At 44.9% G+C, this 19938-nt stretch overlaps 1 protein-coding gene across 1 annotated transcript in view; it reads left to right on the forward strand.

The window, feature by feature from the left end:
• The window catches only part of ASTN1 (astrotactin 1), a 315948-nt gene that overhangs the window by 278923 nt on the left and 17087 nt on the right, over window positions 1–19938 (forward strand). The window contains exons 17-20 of the mRNA XM_054448052.2: window positions 2070–2338; window positions 8567–8700; window positions 12276–12427; window positions 13757–13892. Of these exons, the coding sequence (XP_054304027.1) occupies window positions 2070–2338; window positions 8567–8700; window positions 12276–12427; window positions 13757–13892 (691 nt within the window). The remainder of the gene's footprint in view (window positions 1–2069; window positions 2339–8566; window positions 8701–12275; window positions 12428–13756; window positions 13893–19938) is intronic.

The raw sequence follows: 19938 nt of genomic DNA on the forward strand, positions 1-19938 counted from the left end.
AGCTTCAGAGAGACCACTGGGCTTTGGGGAATGATGGACACACACAGAACACTCATTCTGTTCCTCTCAGACTCATCAGAACGTGATGCTTGATAGGCTGGATCTTTGGAGGCACTGGTTGTAAGGATTTGCAAAGTGGTTCCAGAAGGTGATTGTGAGCTACAACTCATCGACTTCATAAAAAGAGTTCTCTCATGGGGTGCAGAGAGCTCTCTTGCTATTCTGTTCTTGATTGCTATGTAATATGAGCCCATTTAGAAATGCCATGAGGCATTAATGAAGGACTGTTTGCCCAGAAATCACACCAAGGATCAAAGACCTCACCCCACCCACACTCGCTCCACTCAATCCATACAGTATATTGAAAGAGATTGGGGTCCTGGTGAGGGGCTGGAGGAGGGGAGTCTTGGATCGGCTTGTGGCCACTTTGCAAATACCCGTAGCCACACAGTTGACTGGGTTGCATAAGCCTCCCTGTCAGTGAAGATTTACCCATGGGTGAAGTGATTTGAGGGCTAGTTCTATTTGAAGCCATCATTCTTATTTTTGGTGTGAGTGGTTACACAGTTCTCTTATAATCTAGGAAGGGTTTGAGCTTGGCTCTGGGTCAATTATTAAACAAAATGCAAGTATGGGATGGATTATATGCCATATTTATAGTCAGAGAGTCCTTTGCTTTAACGTGCTAGGTAAAACTTCCTCATTGTTTCCTCTGGTAAACAACAATGCTGAAATGCCTCGTAATGTTTCTAAATGGGCTCATATTACATAGCAAACAAGAAGGGAATTGCAAAGAGCTCCCTGGACCCCATAAGAGAGAACTCTTTTATAAAGTCAGTGAGTCATATCTACAATTACCTTCGGGAACCACTTTAAAAATCCTTCCAACCAGTGCCTCCAAAGGTCCAGCCCATTGTCCATTGCATTCTTCATGAGTCTGAGAGGGCCATAATGAATGTTCTGTATATATCCAGGATGTCCAAAAGCTTAGTGGTCTCTCTGAAGCTGTTTCACATTCAGGACTGCAACTGCAAAAAGGAGTGATGAATCTCAGAAACCCAGTGCTTTTTTTTGTCAGCAAACACTACTTCAATCTTCCTTTAGAATTAATAAGTTAAATGGAGAATCATGAGGACTGGGAAGAGAAATGCCAAGCAGTGCTTTCTTGTATAAAGAACAAACCATTATTCTCTGGTAGGCAATTCCCATGTTTGTCACCAAAAGTAGACCAAAAGATTCTTTAACTATCCTTTACTCAACAAAGAAAATTGATGTGGACCCATCTCTCAAGTTTTGGAGTGCAAATCTTTTTGAAAAAGTCAAAATTCCCTTCCCATCTTCAATATATTGATTAATAATGAAGCAGAGTTCTATTCTTCTTCCTCTCTAACCTAAAAGACTTAAGAATCAGACAAAAGTGGATTCAAATCCCAGTTCTCACAATCTACTAGTTGTGTGACCTTGAAGCTCTTGGCCTCATTTTCCTCATCTATAAACTGAGTATAATGATAGAACTCCATGCAGAGAGTTATCATAAAGGTTAAAGTAGACCTTGAACGGATCTCGCTTTTATAGTACAGGCTTCCTAAATCTTAGCTATATTTATAATTAAAACTATTATTTTGATGGTTTGCCATGTGCTAGCCATTGTGTTATGTGCTTTATAAAAGGAATTGCCATTCATTCATTACCCAATGCTAGACGTATGTACTATTCGTATCTTTACTTCATAGATGAAGAAATTGAGTCCTAGAACAATCACTTTTATGGTTTGTATTCTTGCTGAGGGTCATCAGCATGGAGCCCGATCCCTCTAGAGATTCAGTGGAGCTGATGATTCTCAGAAAAGGAACAACCTGGATTCTCACTGAAAAGGGCCATTTCCACCTCTGTGTGTCACTGGGAGGTTGGGTGCCCCAAATTAAGTGGGATGGCAGAATCACATTCTTTCCCCTTCAGTGGCTCTTTCTGATCCCGAAGACTGGACCCCAGCACTCAGGGGCCACGAGGTCATGCTAGTCCTTACTTTTTTGACTCCCTCTCTGTTTCTTTCCATTTTGCGTCTGCAGGCAACTCCCCATCCGATGAGTCTGAGGAGCGGGAAAGAGACCCCAAGGTGCTGACGTTCCCAGAATACATCGCCAGCTTGTCAGACTCCGGCACCAAGCGCATGGCGGCTGGAGTCCGCATGGAGTGCCAGAGCAAGGGACGATGCCCCTCGTCCTGCCCCCTGTGTCATGTGACAACCAGCCCTGACACCCCTGCTGAGCCGGTTCTGCTGGAGGTGACCAAAGCAGCCCCAATCTATGAACTAGTGACCAACAACCAGACCCAGAGGGTAAGAGACCTGGGACTCTTGGCTCTGGGAGGCGTCAACCACAACAGAGGGCTTTCCAAATGGTGTGAGGAAGTGACAGGGTGCAGTTGAGGGCCATGCTAGAATATGGATAGTGAGGCTTTTTGTTTAACTAATCTGGGCACCTAATTTGCTTTAATTTGCATGTTTGCATATTAAGTCAAATCATTGCATCTACAACACCCAGGATAATATGATCCAGGAGTCACAACTGAGCACCTGTGTAGGGCTTTGAGCCCTACACAAAGGGCTGGAAGGAAGCAAGCAGGGAGGCACAATATTTGCCATCATCAAAGTCATTGTTCAGAGAACCTTGTGCCTTGGGGACAGTTGTGGGGAGGATGCTCAGTTCTGCCTCACTCTAGTTGGCTTGGGAGGTGGGCCAGCTTCCCTCACTGATCCCTTAGCCTGGCCCAGCTGCAGCTGGACTAGAAGGAGTATATCAGGCACAGGTTGCAAAGGGAAGGATCTGGCAGCCTCGCCCTGGAAGGGGTTGGTTTCCTGCCCATCACTCTGGCTATAAGAACAAAACGCCACATCCAGGCAGATCTTTCTGCCTTTCTATTGTGCTGCTGGGCCGCCATTTCCCAACCACTCCTCCTTTGCCTCTGCCTCTCCCTTTCCAAAGATGCCAAAAGCAGGAGCAACAGCAACAACAACAAAAGTAAAACAAGGAGACACCGGGTGTGGGACTTCTGGAACTATGGCAAAGGCAGCCTTGGGGACAAGGCAGCAGGAGTCGCAGCAGTGAGCTGCTTACCTGCCTGAGAGGTGTGCCCATCCAGGTGGGGTGATAATTGCTTTCTGTTTTCTCCTTAAGGAACACCTGGTGTTTGTTTCATAGGTAATGTTCAGACCAACAGGAGGGATTTTGTAGGTGTGTGTGTTTCTCTCGCCTACCCGCCTCTGCCACAGATATTTCACCGAGTGTTTGAAAATAAGGTTTTTCACAGGAGCAAAAAGATAAATTGTTCTTGTGGCCTACACATTTGTCTTCAATCTGATAAAGGTGGCTACGGGAGGAGGAGTGGGAGAAAAGAGACCTTCAGAAGGATGGGTCTGAAAGGATAAAGGAAAGGCAGAGGGCGTGAGTCACCAGGGAGACCCAGAGCTGCAGTGTCTTTAAGCCAATGCCCAGCCCCCTTCTTCTCCCCTTACCTGCCCCTCTTTGTCTCAAGGCTGCTGCAGCTGATACCTTAAGAGCTCCCGGGCCACTTGCCTGGGAGTAGTGGGATCAGAGAGTTCACTCAAAACCATCCTTGCAACAGGGTGTACAGAGCTGCAGAATGGAGAAAGCATGCTGGGAGATGAGAGAGTGCATTGTGCTTTCTATGTATGATTGCGAGCAAAATGGGGAAGCTGAAGGAAGTTTGTCTTTGGCAACTCCCTTTCTGGATCCCCTACTTGGCCCTACCTCATCCCCTTCCCTTTCTCCCTGCACCAGTTTTAAGAGATGGGTTGAGAAATGCTTTCCATCTGGCCATCTTTTGAACTCTTTAATTTCTAAACACATAGACAAGTGACCCTAGCTGGAGTTCAGTCACTGTCACGTTTCTTCCTTAGACATATTTTGTCTTTGCCATCCGCTGTTCTGTTTTTCTTTCCAATTTTCCCCTTTCCTAAAGAATGGAGATGACGAGTGAAGAAGCTAAGAAGTAGAGGAGTGCCAAATCACGACATTAGAATATAATTCAATGTGTTTTTATTTCTACCTCTGGCATATCGTTGGGTCCATTTTCTGACCTTTGTTGGTCTCATTGTCTTCCTGTTGGACTAAATAATCTCTGATGCTATATTTCAGTCTAATCTGTGAATATCATAAAGAAACAAACAAATAGGTCAAACCGTATAATGAACCAGGTATCTCAAACCCAACACATTTGAACTCATTATCTTCCAGCACAAACTCATACCTGTTGTGTGGCCATCCCAGTGAATGGCACTATCTTCCACTAAGTTGCCTGAACTGGAGACTGGGGCCACTTCCTAGAATTTCATCATCATTCCCAACATCCATTTTATCATGAAGAGCCTCAAATATCTCTTAAATTCATTCTTTTTTAATGATACCCCCATCACAACCTATTTCCGGCATCCTTTGTGATATCAGGCTACTATCCCGTTAAAGTAACCTTCTCACTGATCTCCCTGACAGACCACCCAGAATTATATATCTAATATGGACTTCAGATAATTTGGCATCAAAGTAATTTAATGACTCCACAGAATCTATTGAATACAATCTAATGTCCTCAGAACATCATTATAAGGCAGTTCATGATCCAATTTTGTCTTCACTTACTTAGGTTGTTACCACTCTATATCTTATACTCTGCACTCCAAAATTTAACTCTTTCTACCCCCTCAAACACATTTTTTCTCATGTATATGGCCCTTCAGACTTCAAACTCTCTGTCCCAAGAATGTTCCTGCCCACATTTCTACCACTGGAAAAGTCCTGCTGTTACTTCAGTTTCAGCTCAAACGTCTCAGCTGCCAAGAGCCCTTCCTTACACTCCTAGGCCAACCCACGTATCCCTTCATGTAATTCCCATTGTGTGTGTATCTACATCTTTTTTTTTTTATTGTTGTTTTTTGTATGTTTTTGTTGTTTGTTTGTTTTTGGGTTTTTTTTTTTTTTTTTGAGACGGAGTTTCGCTCTTGTTGCCCAGGCTGGAGTACAATGGCATGATCTTGGCTCACTGCAACCTCCTCCTCCGGGGTTCAAGCGATTCTCCTGCCTCAGCCTCCCAAATAGCTGGGATTACAGGCATGTTTCACCATGCCTGGCTAATTTTGTATTTTTCGTAGAGATGGGGTTTCTCCATGTTGGTCAGACTGGTCTCGAACTCCCCACCTCAGGTGATCTGCCAGCCTCGACCTCCCAAAGTGTTGGGATTACAGGCATGAGCCACCGTGCCCGGCTTGTATCTATATCTTTTATAGCATGCATCACCTATTATCGCAGCTGTTGACATAGTTGTTTCCTCCCCTCTAGACTATGAGGATGTTTTTCTTCTCCAGAATCCCAGTGCCTAGCAAGTGGCTGATGCATAGTTCGCTTTCTGTTAAATAAATGAATGGATGCATAAATAGACAAATGAATGGATAGATGAATTTAGCTTGAAGTTCAACCACTCTCCTTAGAGACAACAATAACAAAAATTGGAAAATTTTATTTCTTTCCTGGAATAAGGATTAAATCTGATAACAAATGTGGATTCCCTATGCAATGCTGGGTACATTGTAGATACTCAGACAAATGTAATTTCCCTTTCTCTTTCTTTCCAAATGGGTTCCTTCTTAATTCCTCTCTTCTATCCTCATCCAACAGTTTGCAGTTACCTGCAGCCCAAGATTCAGAGAGTAGGAACTCTTTTTTTTTATTTTAATTTTTGTTTTTTTGAGACAGGGTCTTGCTCTGTTGCCCAGGCCAGAGTACAGTGGTATGATCTCAGCTCACTGCAACCTCTGCCTACCAGGCTCAGGTGATTCTCCTGCCTCAGCCTCCTGAGTAGCTGGGATTACAGGTGCCTGCCACCATGGCCAGCTTACTTTTTGTAGTTTTAGTAGAGAGGAGGTTTTGCCACATTGGCCAGGCTGGTCTCGAACTTCTGAACTCAGGTGATCCTCCTGTCTCGGCCTCTCAAAGTGCTGGCATTACAGGCATGAGCCACCATACCCTGCCCAGAGTAGGAACTCTTATAGAGTGGTGTAAATTGAAGATGGAAAGTGAAAGCTTTTGCAAAATGATATTTAGCTTATTTGTCATCACAGGTATTTGTCCTTTCTCTTTTGGATTGAAAATCTGATCATGTTGCTCCACTGTTTTAAATACTGCAATTACTTACCAGTGCTCTTGAAATGTGGCCCCCTGCCTCACCATAACCCACAAGGCTTCTGTGTTTCAGCCCTGTCTCCCTCCCACTTGCTGAGAAAACCTTTTCTCCCTCAGGCTGTCTTTTACAGACAGACCCACCTTTTTTTCCATTGATTTTAGAAGTCAAGTTCCATCCAGGCTGGTCTTGTTGACATTGTTTTTTCAACCTGGAACACTACTTCAACTTTCATGAGTAAATAACTTTTGATCCAGCCCTCAGAGCTCAGATAAAAAGTTGCATCCTCATAGAGGCCTCTGCGTACCCCTCTGTGAGCTTATCTACCTTTCCTTGTCTCTCTTGCCACCATATGCATTCATGGCAGCTCAACCTTTTCCTTTGAGGTTCTGACCACAGGTGTGGTGATTTAGTTATTGTAACTTTGCTTGTTTGTTTGTCATCTGACTTTAAGATTTATGCAGACAGGGGCCACAGGTGTCTTGTGCATCCTCGTATCCTTAATGCTTCATGTAGAAAATGGCCCCTTGCAGGTGCTTAGCAAATAATTGTTGATTGAAGGCTCTGCCAGGCAGTAGTCACAATGTTGCCTTTATTCTACTTATCTCAAAGGACTCTGTTTTCCTAGTTTTAAGCAATGCATCTTTTAATTTTGAATTTGGATCAGTCAGGCAAAGCATAAAGTGGGGCACTTACGCACCAGGCTTCATGCTGGGAGCCTGAGTTGTCCAGTGAGTCATGTTGAACTCAGGTTCTGTTACTGCCCTTTTCACCAGCCTATGACCATGGGCAAGTCATCTCACTTCTTTGACTCTCAGTCTTCTCCACTGTAAATCTTGATAACCATTCATCAAAGTGTTAGCATCAAAAAGGGCCTTGTAAATTATAAATCTCTGCACAAAAGATAGTTATAATCATTCTTTGGTTTCTGTTTCCTAGAGGCTTCCAATCTGGGGAGGGGGCAGGATGGACCCTTATTCTAACTATTCTAACCTAAGGTGGCCTATGTAAGGTTCTGAAAGAATGGAACATAGGCTGCTGGCTTTAGGTTTAGACATTCTGATTTTTGTAGAGTTATCTCCTTTTTTCCCTTTGTCTCTTTTTCTTTTGAATTCTTTGGTCTAAAATTTTCAAGGATAGCTAGGTTTCACTTTTCTAATTTACCGATTAGGTGTGAATGTGGTGAGAATGAAACAAAGAGAAGAGAATCATAAGAAACAGCCAAAGCTGCAGATGTTGAGCTCACCCAGAGAGAAAGTCCTGACTTGGCTAGCTTGGACCAGCCATGCTCCCTGCAGCCAGTCCCACCCTCTCCCTCCCCTTGGGATGGGCCTGAGGCAGCAGCACGCCTCTGTAGGGTCAGTACTCCATCAGGATCCACGTCTTCACCCAGGACTGGCCCTATTATGGGTTCTGTTACTTCGCTGGTCTAATTTTATTCTTCTGTCCTTTTACTTAATAGTAAATATCTCTATGAACCCTCTGCATGTAAAGAATTCTGCTAGGTTCTGTGATGGTTACAAATTTCTATCTAAGACTCAACCCTGTTATTCAAAGACGATAATAATTGCTGGCATTTATTCGTGACTAATGTGTTCCAGGTACTATGCATGCATTATTTCATTTGGCATATATTATTATATTTAATTATCACAGCAAGCCTATTAGGAAAGTGCTATTTTTATCCCATTTTATTATGAGGAAACTGAGCTTATGTAACTTGCCCAAGGTCACATGGCAGTGATTGGCAAAGTGAGAGTTCTCACTCAGGGCTGACAGCTCCAGAGCCCAGCTCTTAGCCTGTGTGCCACATTGCTTCTCCTGTTCATGATTTACTAAGAAAAAAATGCCTAATGCCAAATGACAACCCAAGGCAGCATTGCAAAAATATTGTAAGCAGGTTAGAAAGCATGCTGAAGGAATGCAACGGGGACACTGGGGCAGGTAGCTAAGGATGCACAGAAAAGCATTTGGGAAAAGGCTAATGCCTCTGGGCAGAGGGAAGAGTAGCCACCCGGAAGATGTGTGGTAGAGGCATCATTTTTTTTCTAGAGCCTAAGGTGTGGAATGATGGAGTGGCATATGAGGCAGATGGAGGGCGGAATATGACTTGCTCCCAAAGTGGCAGCCTGTTACCACAAGGGGGAATTGTTACAGTAAAGGGAGACAGACACCCTAGAGGTTCTAAGAGGCTCGGGCTTCCCAGAAACAATCTCCTGGAACCAGAATTTGAGACTCCACAATGATAAAGTGGCAACACAACCTGCTGCTAGAAGTAATTTAGGGCCATGCAGATCCTTGACACTCTGCCTCTTGATTCTGACGGCCTAGCCCTGGCTTCTCAACTCAATCTTTTCCCTGTTCTCTCATGCAGCTCTTGCAGGAGGCTACCATGAGCTCTCTCTGGTGTTCAGGGACTGGAGATGTCATCGAGGACTGGTGTCGATGTGACTCCACTGCTTTTGGAGCTGATGGACTCCCCACCTGTGCACCTCTCCCACAGCCTGTGTATGGTTCTCTTTCTCTCTTTCAGCATTACTCTGGAAACAGATATTGAGTGTCTACTGTTTGCAAAGAAATAGGCTGGGTACTGGGAAACAGAAAGAAAAATATGACACAATACCTGCCTTCAGAGAGCTTTCAATCTACCAAGGGAGGCAGCACAGATGGTTTTAGTAGAAGAAAGGGTGTGACAAGTGTTAACAAGAGGCATTTAAAGAAAGTGAGAAGAGGGAATGGTCAAGTCTGAACTGACGCCATGGTGAAGGCTCTGTGGAGGAGGTGGCGCTTGAACTTCTCCTTGAAGGTGGAGAAAGTAGGACAGCATAACTAGAAGACAATGGAGAGAAAAGTGCCATTGTAATGGAAGAAGTTAGATATCTACACTGAGAGCTTAACTAGACCAACAACATAACCACTCATTGAACACTTACTGGGTGCCAGGCATTGTATGGAGCAGTTAGATACTGCTCATTTAATAGACAAAATAAAATGCATTCAAATGGATAGAATGAGTTTTCCAAAGTGGTAGAGCAGGAAGCAGAATTGGTTAAGAGGCATGTTCTTGGCCATTATAGTATGGAGAGGATAAAATTGAGAGATGATCTGGGGCAGAACCAACAGGGCTTGGTGACTGATTGAAGTAGTGATGAGGAGAAAGGAGAAGTGGAAAGTGAACTTAAGACTTCTGACCCTGGTGGCTGGGAAGATGAATAGGCCACCAGTGAGCAAAGAAGAATCAAAGGTTAGGCAGGTTTGAGGAGGAAGCCAGTTTCATTTGGGCTTGCCTTGGAGCTGTCATGGGGTAGTTGAGTGTGGGGCTGTTCAGTGTGCAGAAAGAAAGATGTAGCTCTGCAAAAAAGTAAATACTAGAGATGAGATTTCAGTCAACCCCAGAAAAATGGGAGATGAAACCACAGCTATTAGAAAGAGTGCTCCAGAATAATAATCAAGAGGGAAGAGCAGAGGGCTGGGGATGAACAATAGGAGAGTCTGCATTTGAGGGGTGAAGAGGATGAAGTGCTACAAAGGTGTCTGAGAATGGACATGCCCAGTCTCCTTCCCCTCAATGGAAGACTAAACAGAACTGGCCAAGCTAAGGGCCAGGACCTGAGACAAGAATCCCTTGTAGCCTCTAATATGGCATCTGCCGTGGGACTGAAGCCACAGGAATATTGTATGTAATAAAGAGTGCTGGCATGACAAGCTGGAAGAGAGTGACCCCAGGGGCCGGTAAGGCAAAGAAATCCTGAAGTAAAGATCAGGCCCTGCAAAAGTGAAAGGCTGAGTAGGCAGGAGCAACAGACCGCTTAGGAAACCAGCAATTGAGAGGCTGCCCTCTGGCCTGTTTCATGCAGGTGCAGGTGGGCACTAAAAGGCCAGGACAGAGCAAGAAGAAATCAGAGAAAGAGGACAATGCAGCACTAGAGGGTCATTACAAGCCAATTTCTTCTCTTGTCCACAGTCTTCCTTCTCTCTGTAGGTGCTTTTAGATACCTACAGCCTTTGACTGTAGATAACCAGCCTTTGGCTTCCTGTTCTTCATAGTCACGATTGGACTTCTTGGGTTAAAAGAGAATCAAGCTGATTATTAATAAAAGTTCTTTCATTTAGTAGAAAGGGAGCCACTAGGAGAACTGCTGCTGTTAGACTAATTCACCAGGTAAGAGAGCTACCTCTGAAACAATACTGAAGCTACCAAATGTTATCAGGTGGACACAAGATCCAGTCATAATGTCCTAGGGCTTATTTTGCTTTTAAACCTGTGTTTACTAAATCTTTTTGCAAAAGATTAAATTGGGCTACATTTTCATAAACAGTAAATGTCTATTAAGGACTTTACTTTTCTTGACAACTGGTCACCTCCTTCAGTAGCAAACCTTAGTTTCAGTGGGAAACGTAAATATGCTTTAGTTTTACACAAGTCTGTATAAATCATATACACTTCTATTTCTCAGAAGAGGCCGGGTTTAGTCCATATTTTCACAGAATTTGTGTTCTCAGAAATATAACTTATTTAACGTTCCTAATGCTTTTTTTTCAGAACAGCGCTCTGCATATGACACTAATTAATGAATTTGTCAATATCTGTACTGTTTTGGGTCTATTCCATCTTTAATGTCATATGCAAACTATGCACTCCTTCACTAACAGAAGAGCATGTGTTTTGTGTTATTTTCCCACTAGTTGAATTCTTTACTTTTGTGCCCACAGTTTACTATAATTTATTTTTGAAACTCTTATCACATATTATTATAATCACATGTATAATTATATGCTTCTATTGCTCACTAAGCTCCATAAAAGAAGGACTGGGATGGGCTTGTGCACCACTGCATCCCCAGTAGCAAATGGGTGCTTCACAAATCTCTGTTGAATTGAAATTGAAGATTGCAGATGGTTTGGTGTCATTCATTCTTAGTACCTTGCACAGTGATCCTTGAGATGACCGACAGGCACCTGTGAGCTGAGCAGAGAAAAGGAGGGCCAGGAATACGAGTGATCATGAGATCTGGGAACCAAGGATGAGACAAATGGCAGGGATACTTGTAAGGGAGGGAGGCTGGAGTGAGCAGGAATGGGGAACATTCCCAGAATCCAGTGGTCTTGAAAGAAACACAGAATTGGAAGAAAGAGGGGAAACCCGAGGCACATGCAAGAAATCAGAAGGTGGCTGTGAATTGAAACCACGTGAACAATTAAGAGATCCATACCAGTGAATGCTAACAAGGATTATTAAGTTTCTGCGAGGTACAGAGAGGTATGAGATGGCAAGGCAAGACAGTGGTAAATGTGGACAACTTGTAAAGAATGAGAGTATGAAGTGAGAAAAGCAAGGAAAGGCTGGAATCAGGAACCAGGATATCCATATAAACCAAGAGCAAAGACAGAAACCAAAATCAGAATCTGGGCAAGCAGGCAGAGGACATCACTCCAAGGAGAACTTGACATGTGGCCAACTTTCTCTTGTCCAGTAAAGCCCCCTATGAATATTACTTCCAAACTGAACCTGTTCCAAGGTCCAGCTAGCAGATGGCCTGGAGAAAAGGATAGGTTAGTTCCCATAGCAAGAAGGGAAGCTGGGGTTTCCCTTACCAGCAGGGCAGATCCTGATAAGGTTGTGGAAGCCAAACCAGCTGTGGCCTTATTAATTTGAGATTCTGGACATCACCTTCAATACGTCTTTATATGAGCAGTATACACACACTCTCTTGATATTTTTCAAGAGAAAAATCTAGAAATTATGATGTTTTCCAGCCATATAAAACGGTACTACTCCAAAAGCCCTATCCTCTGACCCATGTAATGTGCAGACATTCATTAATCTTTGACTCACCTACTGATTTATTTATTTACACTTATTGGCTGAGTTTATAATATGTAACAGGCATTTAATACATAAAACACAGATCTCAAGAGTCCTCAAAAACATTACTATCTTTTGAAAGAGACAGGCCCTCAAAGAGATCATTTTTGTAGTTGGTTGGGAAAGAAAAGCTTACAGTATCACAATTGAGGTAGTCAGTGCCCAAAGTGAGTCACAGTTGTGTCCCTGTTTCATGTTCCTTCCTGTCTGCACACAGGCTGAGACTCTCCACAGTTCACGAGCCCAGCAGCACTCTTGTGGTCCTGGAGTGGGAACACTCAGAGCCACCAATCGGGGTGCAGATTGTAGATTACCTCCTCCGTCAAGAGAAAGTCACTGACAGGATGGACCACTCCAAAGTGGAGACAGGTGAGCACCTTCTACTTCATGGGCTTGTCTTGATCCAAGGTGATAAAACTAAAACAAAGAAAAATGCCCTGCCTCATGGCTTTGCTCCAGGTCCCCAGTATGCCAGGGCAATGCAGGAGGAGCAGGGAGAAGAAGAAGCTGTTCTTCTTCTCCAAGAAGCAGCTGTTCTTCCAAGCAGCAGCCATCTTGTCCATTTAAGAGTTTTTGCCTGGTGAGCATCTGACAAAGCCTTGTTTTGATTTTGTTTTTTGTTTATAAAAGAGGTGTCCATTTCATTGCCTCTAGGCACACTCACAAAGAAACAACAGTACAATACACTAGTTATCCTAGCCCACAATTAGGAAACAATTCTCTGCTAACCACTGCCATGATTACAGAAAAAAAAAATTCCTTTGCTAATAACCCCCCTCCAGGCAAAACATGTGCAAACAAATGTGTTTGGCCCGTGTCTTTTCCTGAAGCAAACTGCTTTTCTCAGGTCCAGCTAGTAAGAGGGAAGACTTAACGGAATGGAAACACCCCATGAAAAATGTTCCTTGCCTTAATATTTCACTACCTGCACACAGTGAAAGGTCAACATTCATAATCCCAAAAACTTATGCATGGGATGTGGTCACCAGCAGGATGATGGCACCAACAATCTAATTCAAAATAAATAGCTACTGGTGAGCCTGCCACTGAGGTTAAAGATATACGCAGCTGCCTTCAGGCATAGAGAGCTGCCTACCGCATCTTCCAAGGCCCTTTGCCTGATGTGCACATGTATTGCTGAGGTATGGCAGGGACCACTGACCAGAATGCTATCTCTGTCCATGCCAATAACATTTTATAAAGGAGCGCTCAGGCCCGGCGTTGTGCCTCACGCCTGTATTCCCAGCACTTTGGGAGGCCGAGGCAGGCGGATCATGAGGTCAGGAGTTCGAGACCATCCTGACCAACTTGGTGAAACCCTGGCACATGCCTGTAATCTCAGCTACTCGGGAGGCTGAGGCAGGGGAATTGCTTGAACCTCGGAGGCAGAGGTTGCAGTGAGACAAGATCGCGTCACTGCACTCTAGCCTGGGCGACAGAGCTAGACTCTGTCTCAAAAAAAAGCTCTCAGATGTGATGTGTACCTCTTGCCCTAGTTGTGTCTGAACTAACTCTAGACAGCTCTGAGTGGTTAAATATGAAATAGAAAAGGCCATTCCTTCTAAGTCTTCTTTCTCTACTCTAGAGATTTAGGACCAAATCATTGTCATGTTAAGTTCTCATTGAGTTGACTCCATCTCCTCATTGCTTGGCCATCATTGTTTCTCATGCTTTTTCCATTCCTTCTCCTCTGGGCAGAAACAGTGCTGAGCTTTGTGGACGACATCATCTCTGGAGCAAAGTCTCCTTGTGCAATGCCATCTCAGGTGCCGGACAAGCAGCTCACCACCATCTCTCTGATCATACGATGCCTGGAACCTGACACCATTTACATGTGAGTAACACACACCTACCTAGTGACTTCTTACCCTGACAGTCCCAAGGCTTCTTACCGGTTTCTTCTTGCTACTTGAGTTCCTTTAGAGACTCAGCAAAACATGTTGAGCCTCTGAAGTCTTATCCCAGGTGGCATTATAGAAAATCTTCTCAAGTACTTAGGCACTGGAATGGGGGGATCTAGAAAGATAATACAGTTCTGTCCCTTGAGGAGTTTGCAACACAGAGGGGAAATATATAAAAAACTAACTTTAACTTAAGGCAGAATTAAATAAATGTAGATAGAAAAGCAAAAAATGAAAAAAAAAATTGTAAAAGAGAAGAAAGAAGTGATTAATTCTAACTAGAGTGGATGTCATCTAAACTATGTTGTGTAGAATTTCAACCAACAGAGTCATGTTGGAAAAGGTATACTAGGCTCAGGAAACTGCAAAGGCAAAGGTGAAGAAGGATGAAGGTGAGTAGCAAGTAGTCTAGTGGGGCAGAGGCAGACGGTGAGTAAAAGGGAAAGGAAGAAAGTGAGACTGGAAAGATAGAATGCTGTAAGTCCAAGGAGTTATTTTTGAGGAAAGGCATAGACTACCGAGAACTCTGCTTTAGAAAGCTAGCTAGCTCCAATGGCATTGAAGTAATTTATAAACGTTAGAAATGGGCAGCACTTTTCTTCAAAGAAATGCAGCGAACTATATCATGGCCCTTGGAATGACCCTATTCTTTCTGTGAACTCTTCCCCATTTCTCCCTGTGCTCTGGAAACAATTGTAAAATGTTTGTGATGCAGAGATGTAAAAGATGCCAGAAAAGGAGAGATAATGATAGAATCTAAATCATGATGGAAAAATTTGGGTGCTGAGGCAGAATTCATAGTGATGTCGTTGTAGGACTTCATGACCCCATCAGTATGAAAAACATTTAACAGTTTGCAGAGGAGGTCACGAGAATAGAGTCAAGGTTTCCAGAATAAATCATTTCTATTTCCACAGTTAAAGATTTCAGAGATGAAAAGCACTAGAAATTTGAGTGGCACTGATTGCAAGATGAACTTCAGTGCTCAGGCTGAATGTCTTCAATATAGGAAAAAGGGATGTTGCTATGGGCCATGCATGATGAAAGTAAAGTACATAAACACAAGTGACATTCTAGAGGATTTCGACAGTATATATAGACACAGATGAGAATACTAAGACCATGTTGGTGCACTTTTCGGGTGATTCCACGACTGCCATGATTCTCGTTGGCTCTTTTGATGGGGGGCAGTTGTGGCCCTTTATTAGAGGGGAGCGGGTGAAAGGAACAAGGATTTGGGAGTGCAGACCACCTAACCTGCTGTAAGGCAACTCAAACTCAGTGAAACTTGAATTATCATTTATAGTAAAGGCTCAGTAGTCCTTCAGTTGTGGCTAAGTCACACTGTTACTTAGGAATTCCAAAGTTCCTATGTACAAGAAGTGGTATTAGGAGTGCAGCCATTACCCACACTGCAACCCTCCTCATGTTGGCCTGATTGGCTGCGTTTCTGATCAGAGATCGAGGCCAGTACCGTCTCTCATTCCAGCTGTCTTTGCTGATCTCCCATTATGTCCCTCCTACATCTCAATAAAATGCGAACTATGAATGCTGATTATTGAAAAGTTGGAGCCAATGCAGGGGGCTAAGGAAGAAACAGCAAATCTCCACCAGGTGGCGCTGCAGATCACAAGAAGAGGGCCGTGCGGAAGGCCAGGAGTGACATTCCTCTCCCGGAAGGATCCAGGAGAGCTGCGCTTCAGCCCTTGGGATAGGGACAGAGCCCTAGATTAAGAGTTGAGAATACATGGGCCGCAAGCCTGGTTTTTTGTTCCTAACCACTAAATGGCTGTAAGCAAGACACTGAAACATTCTCCAACTAAGTTTTCTTTCTATAAACTGGGAGGAGGGCGGCCTTCATTAATGGAGTGCTGACTGAGAATCCTCTCTGACTCTGTGAGATTAGGGGTGTTGTTTCCATTTTATAATTGAGGAAACAGGTGCAAGAAAACGGAGTAACTGCCCCAGAATCACACAGCTAGTTGCTTAGGGTCTGCAAGCCTTGCATCTTAACTCCCTGCTGCTGTAGGTTACTGTGAGAATCTCAGAGCATGACCTCATTACCTCATATTAAAGCAGAGAGCTGGCTCTGCACCTGGGATCCACAGAGGTGGAACGGCATTTCTGCTTAGCTGGCTTCCTTTGTCACTTTGTATATTTTATTTAATGCTTTTTAAAACGTTATTCTGAGAAGGATCCATGGTCCAAAAACAGTGAAGAACTCCTACTTGAAAGAGAGAAGGATCCATGGTCCAAAAACAGTGAAGAACTCCTACTTGAAAGAGACCTTAAAGTATGTCTTGTCCAGCATTCTTCATTTTACAGATGAATAAACTGAGGCAAGGTTAGGGAGGTGACTCACGGGCCTTTCACAACCCGCTGCCCCATCATCACAATGCATGCTCACAGGAGAGCTGCTCTCTTTCCGGGTATGTGACAGCAGACAGATAATTCAGAAAAAAGGGAAGCAAATCGGAGGGATGGGCAGAAACCACCATGCCTGGAGAAGGAAAGTGGGAAAGTAGCAGACAAGACAGCCAGTCCTTAGCAGGGGGCTTATGAGTCCTCCACTCACTTCAAGTTTCAGGCCTTTAAGACCCACCTTTGGAAGCAGAGCTGTTCTGTGTCAGTGCACACTCACACAGGCCTCCGTTGGGGTCATCACCAAGTCTCTAGCTGTGGGCTGAACAATTCCAGCCAGGCAGCGGTGGAAGAAGCCCAGGAGTTTTGGACAAAGCAGTAAATATACTTACACATGAGCCTTCCGACTGGGAGCAGGGCTTATCTCTTTTGCCCAGTAATCCCATCTAACCCTCTGAGGGTGCTGAGTGTTCAGTGGTAGAAACGATAACACTAACAGTAAGCCAATGCCTTTCTGAAATGACCGCACATGGCATTTCCACATGAAATGTGTAAAGTGCTCCCCCGGCCATGATGGTGAAATAAACTGACTGCTCTTTCAGTGGGCCCTCCAAGACTGAGGGATTTGGGACTGCTGAGGAATGGCACTTAGGTCAAGCCCCGACTCTCCTCAGAAGGTTAAGTGAAGCATCTCCTTTTCTAATACCTGCTTTATGTTAAAAATAAAATACACTACTAAAAGTGGAAAGAGCTAGAAAACTTAAATTTTGCACTGATTGCCCCATTGGGGTAATGTGAGAATTAATGTGAGGACAGGTATTTTCATCCTAGGTCAGCATCCAGTACAGTTTAGCTGGAACTTACAGCAAGACAGGCCACAGGGCAGAGCTTGGGCAAGCTTGGGGAGGGGAGAGGTGGGGATTGACTGAGAGAGAAGGGGTCCATCTGACAACGAAGTAGGATGTTTCTCATTATAGTCCAAGGACACTTAGAAATTAAGGGTCTAGGGTTAAGGAATGGTGGGCTACAAAAGGTGGCTGGAATGCAGCCATAGACGGTCTAGGACAGGTGACATTTTAACATATAGCAGGCAGCATCATGTGGCCCAGAGCTGCACATAGCCACACTGCAGTCCTGACCTGAGTTCCAAGGCCATGCTCAGGGCTCTGGAAGTCAGGCAGGAACAGGCAGAGCAGGGCCAGAATGACAGGGGATGGGGCACTAGGCAGGCAGGGCCTCAGCAATGGAAACCAGAGCAGGGGCCTAGACTTAGGGACTCAGACACACAGTCAGGGGTGCAGGCCCTGTAGGAAGAGGGAGAGCGAACTGCAAGGACCAGAGGACCGGGTAAGGCCCATGCCCCAGCCCCGTGACCATGCTGGCCCGAGAGCATCAGCCTGGTAGAGAACAGGACTTCCTATCTCCTGACACTGATGAGAACTGATAGCCAGAACCGGGCTCAGAGCACAAGTCTGCAACAAGGATAAAGCCACCCCACCTCTGGGCAGGGGATGGACTTCCTATGCACAAGGGCCCTGGTATCAGGACCTCTGTGGGAGAAGTGGGCTTACTCGGGCCCCTAGAGGGCAGTGCTACCGAGGTTTGTATGACATTGCTAATCCTGGGGCTTTCTCACTTGCTACTCTGTGGAGGAAACACGGGTATGAGGGGGAACTTCACCTTGTGGGAGTCCCAGACTACAAGGTACAAGTCTGAAATCTTCCGAGCAGTACCTTTGGGTCCCTTCCTGAGAGGGAAGGTCAAGGTGGTCTAGAGCAGGTGGGCAGAGGAGGGAGTTGGTGCCTGACCTGAGACTGGACTGTGGGATTGAACCAGGAACAGAGCTGGTTCTACACACGGCTGGTCAGATACACCAACTGTTGGGTTTGGTGGCCCCATTCGCAATTCTAGAAACAGTACAAGAAGCTAATGAGGCATCAGCATATGGCACGTGGGGCTGAATGATGGAAAATTTCATGGCTGCCACTGCTAGGGGTCCAGCCAGCCTAGCATTGCCACCAGAAGCAGTAGGGGCTGGGTGCAAGGGGCCCCCTCCAACCTTAGAGGAGAGGAATGGCAAGGAGACAAGGATGAGAAGACCTTGGGTTTGGAATCAGGGTCAGGCTGGGGTTGAGTACTAGGTAAAACCATTTATCAGAACTCAGGAACAGGGGATGAGGCAGAGGCCAGTGAAGTGGATTGAGCCACTGTGTTGCAGACAGGAGTGAAGGGCTGCACACTTGGTCCTGGTCTGACAGCAAGGAGAGGCGGGAGTCCTGCAGGAGGCCAGCAGGTATGGCCCAACCTGCTGTGTCCTGAATCCAGGCAGGTCATCACATTCTGAGTCCCAGCAGACCAGTGTTCAGGTGGTATGGGGCCTGCCTGTGTGAGGCCCCCATGATTCGGCATGAGAATTTGGAGAAGGCAGAGGGAAGGCAAATGACGTATCAGGGCACACAGGCTCTCACACTGACCTTTCTGTGGATGTCTTTGTAGGGAGGGAGTGGTGGACCATGGTTGTCTTTTCTCTGTTGAGAGAAATGCATATTTCTTGCCAGAATCATTAGGCAATTATCTATATCTTTTCTACTTCACCAGCGTGTCTGTTCCACACCCAGCTGACATTTAACTGGACCACCGTGTCTCGGGGCTTCTCTCTCCTTTTCACCTCTCTCCCTCCCTGTAACTCTGCCAAAAGGAAAGAAAATCAATAATTGCCAATAATCACAGCCTCCCATGGTGACACAGCAGAAAGTAAAGCGACAAGAAAGGCGATATTAATGATTTTTTTTAGACCGACTGGGTTGGTTATCAGAGGCCCTTGGCACAGACACCAGAGCTGATTGCCATGGTTATGTTCAGATTCCCTTCTCAGTGGCAGAACCTAGAATTCCTCTTCTTCCTCTCCATATAGCTCCACCATCCAAGGAGAAATTTTACTTTCAGCCTTTAATAGCCAGGTTTTCATTTTCTTCCTAGAAGGGGCTCGTAGAATCATGTCTTCACATTGTCATGGAGACTGCGATGTTTCCACTCTGGATTCCTGGTCCACAGTGGGCATTATCTCAGAGGAACAGAGTAAGCTGTATGTGGGGAATGAAGAGTCTAGCCACAGGCAAGCCAAGAGACTCTCCACTAGGGCTGTTTTGCATCTCACTTTAAAGAGGGAAGCTGTCCCTAATCCTTTGCATAGAGGTGTTGACTGCACACGGGACAGAAGTGAAGAGAACTAATGTGATATGTGCAGTGTCGTGAACCATATTATCTTTCAGATATTTCTGTACATTATTGTCTCATTTCCTTCTCACAGTGGCTTATAAGTAGTCTTATTATCATCTCCATTTCACAGGCATTCACTATAACTATGTGGCTTCAGACCCAAGTTCTGACCGTCTGTTTCCAAAGACATAAACTGTTTCCCTGAGTGGGTGTCAAAGTTTAACAGGCACTAGAGTCACCTGGAAGGTCTGGGAAAGCACAGAGGTCTGGTTCCCATCCCTAGAGTTTCTAGTTCAGTGGGTCTGGGCTGGGGTCTGCTGCTCCCAGGTTCCCAGGTAATGCTGGTCCTGCTGGTCTGGGGGCCCCACTTTGAGAACCAGTGCCTGATGCCATGATGCT

This window comes from Pongo pygmaeus, chromosome 1 (genome assembly GCF_028885625.2).
Source record: "Pongo pygmaeus isolate AG05252 chromosome 1, NHGRI_mPonPyg2-v2.0_pri, whole genome shotgun sequence".
Classification (NCBI taxonomy): domain Eukaryota; kingdom Metazoa; phylum Chordata; class Mammalia; order Primates; family Hominidae; genus Pongo; species Pongo pygmaeus.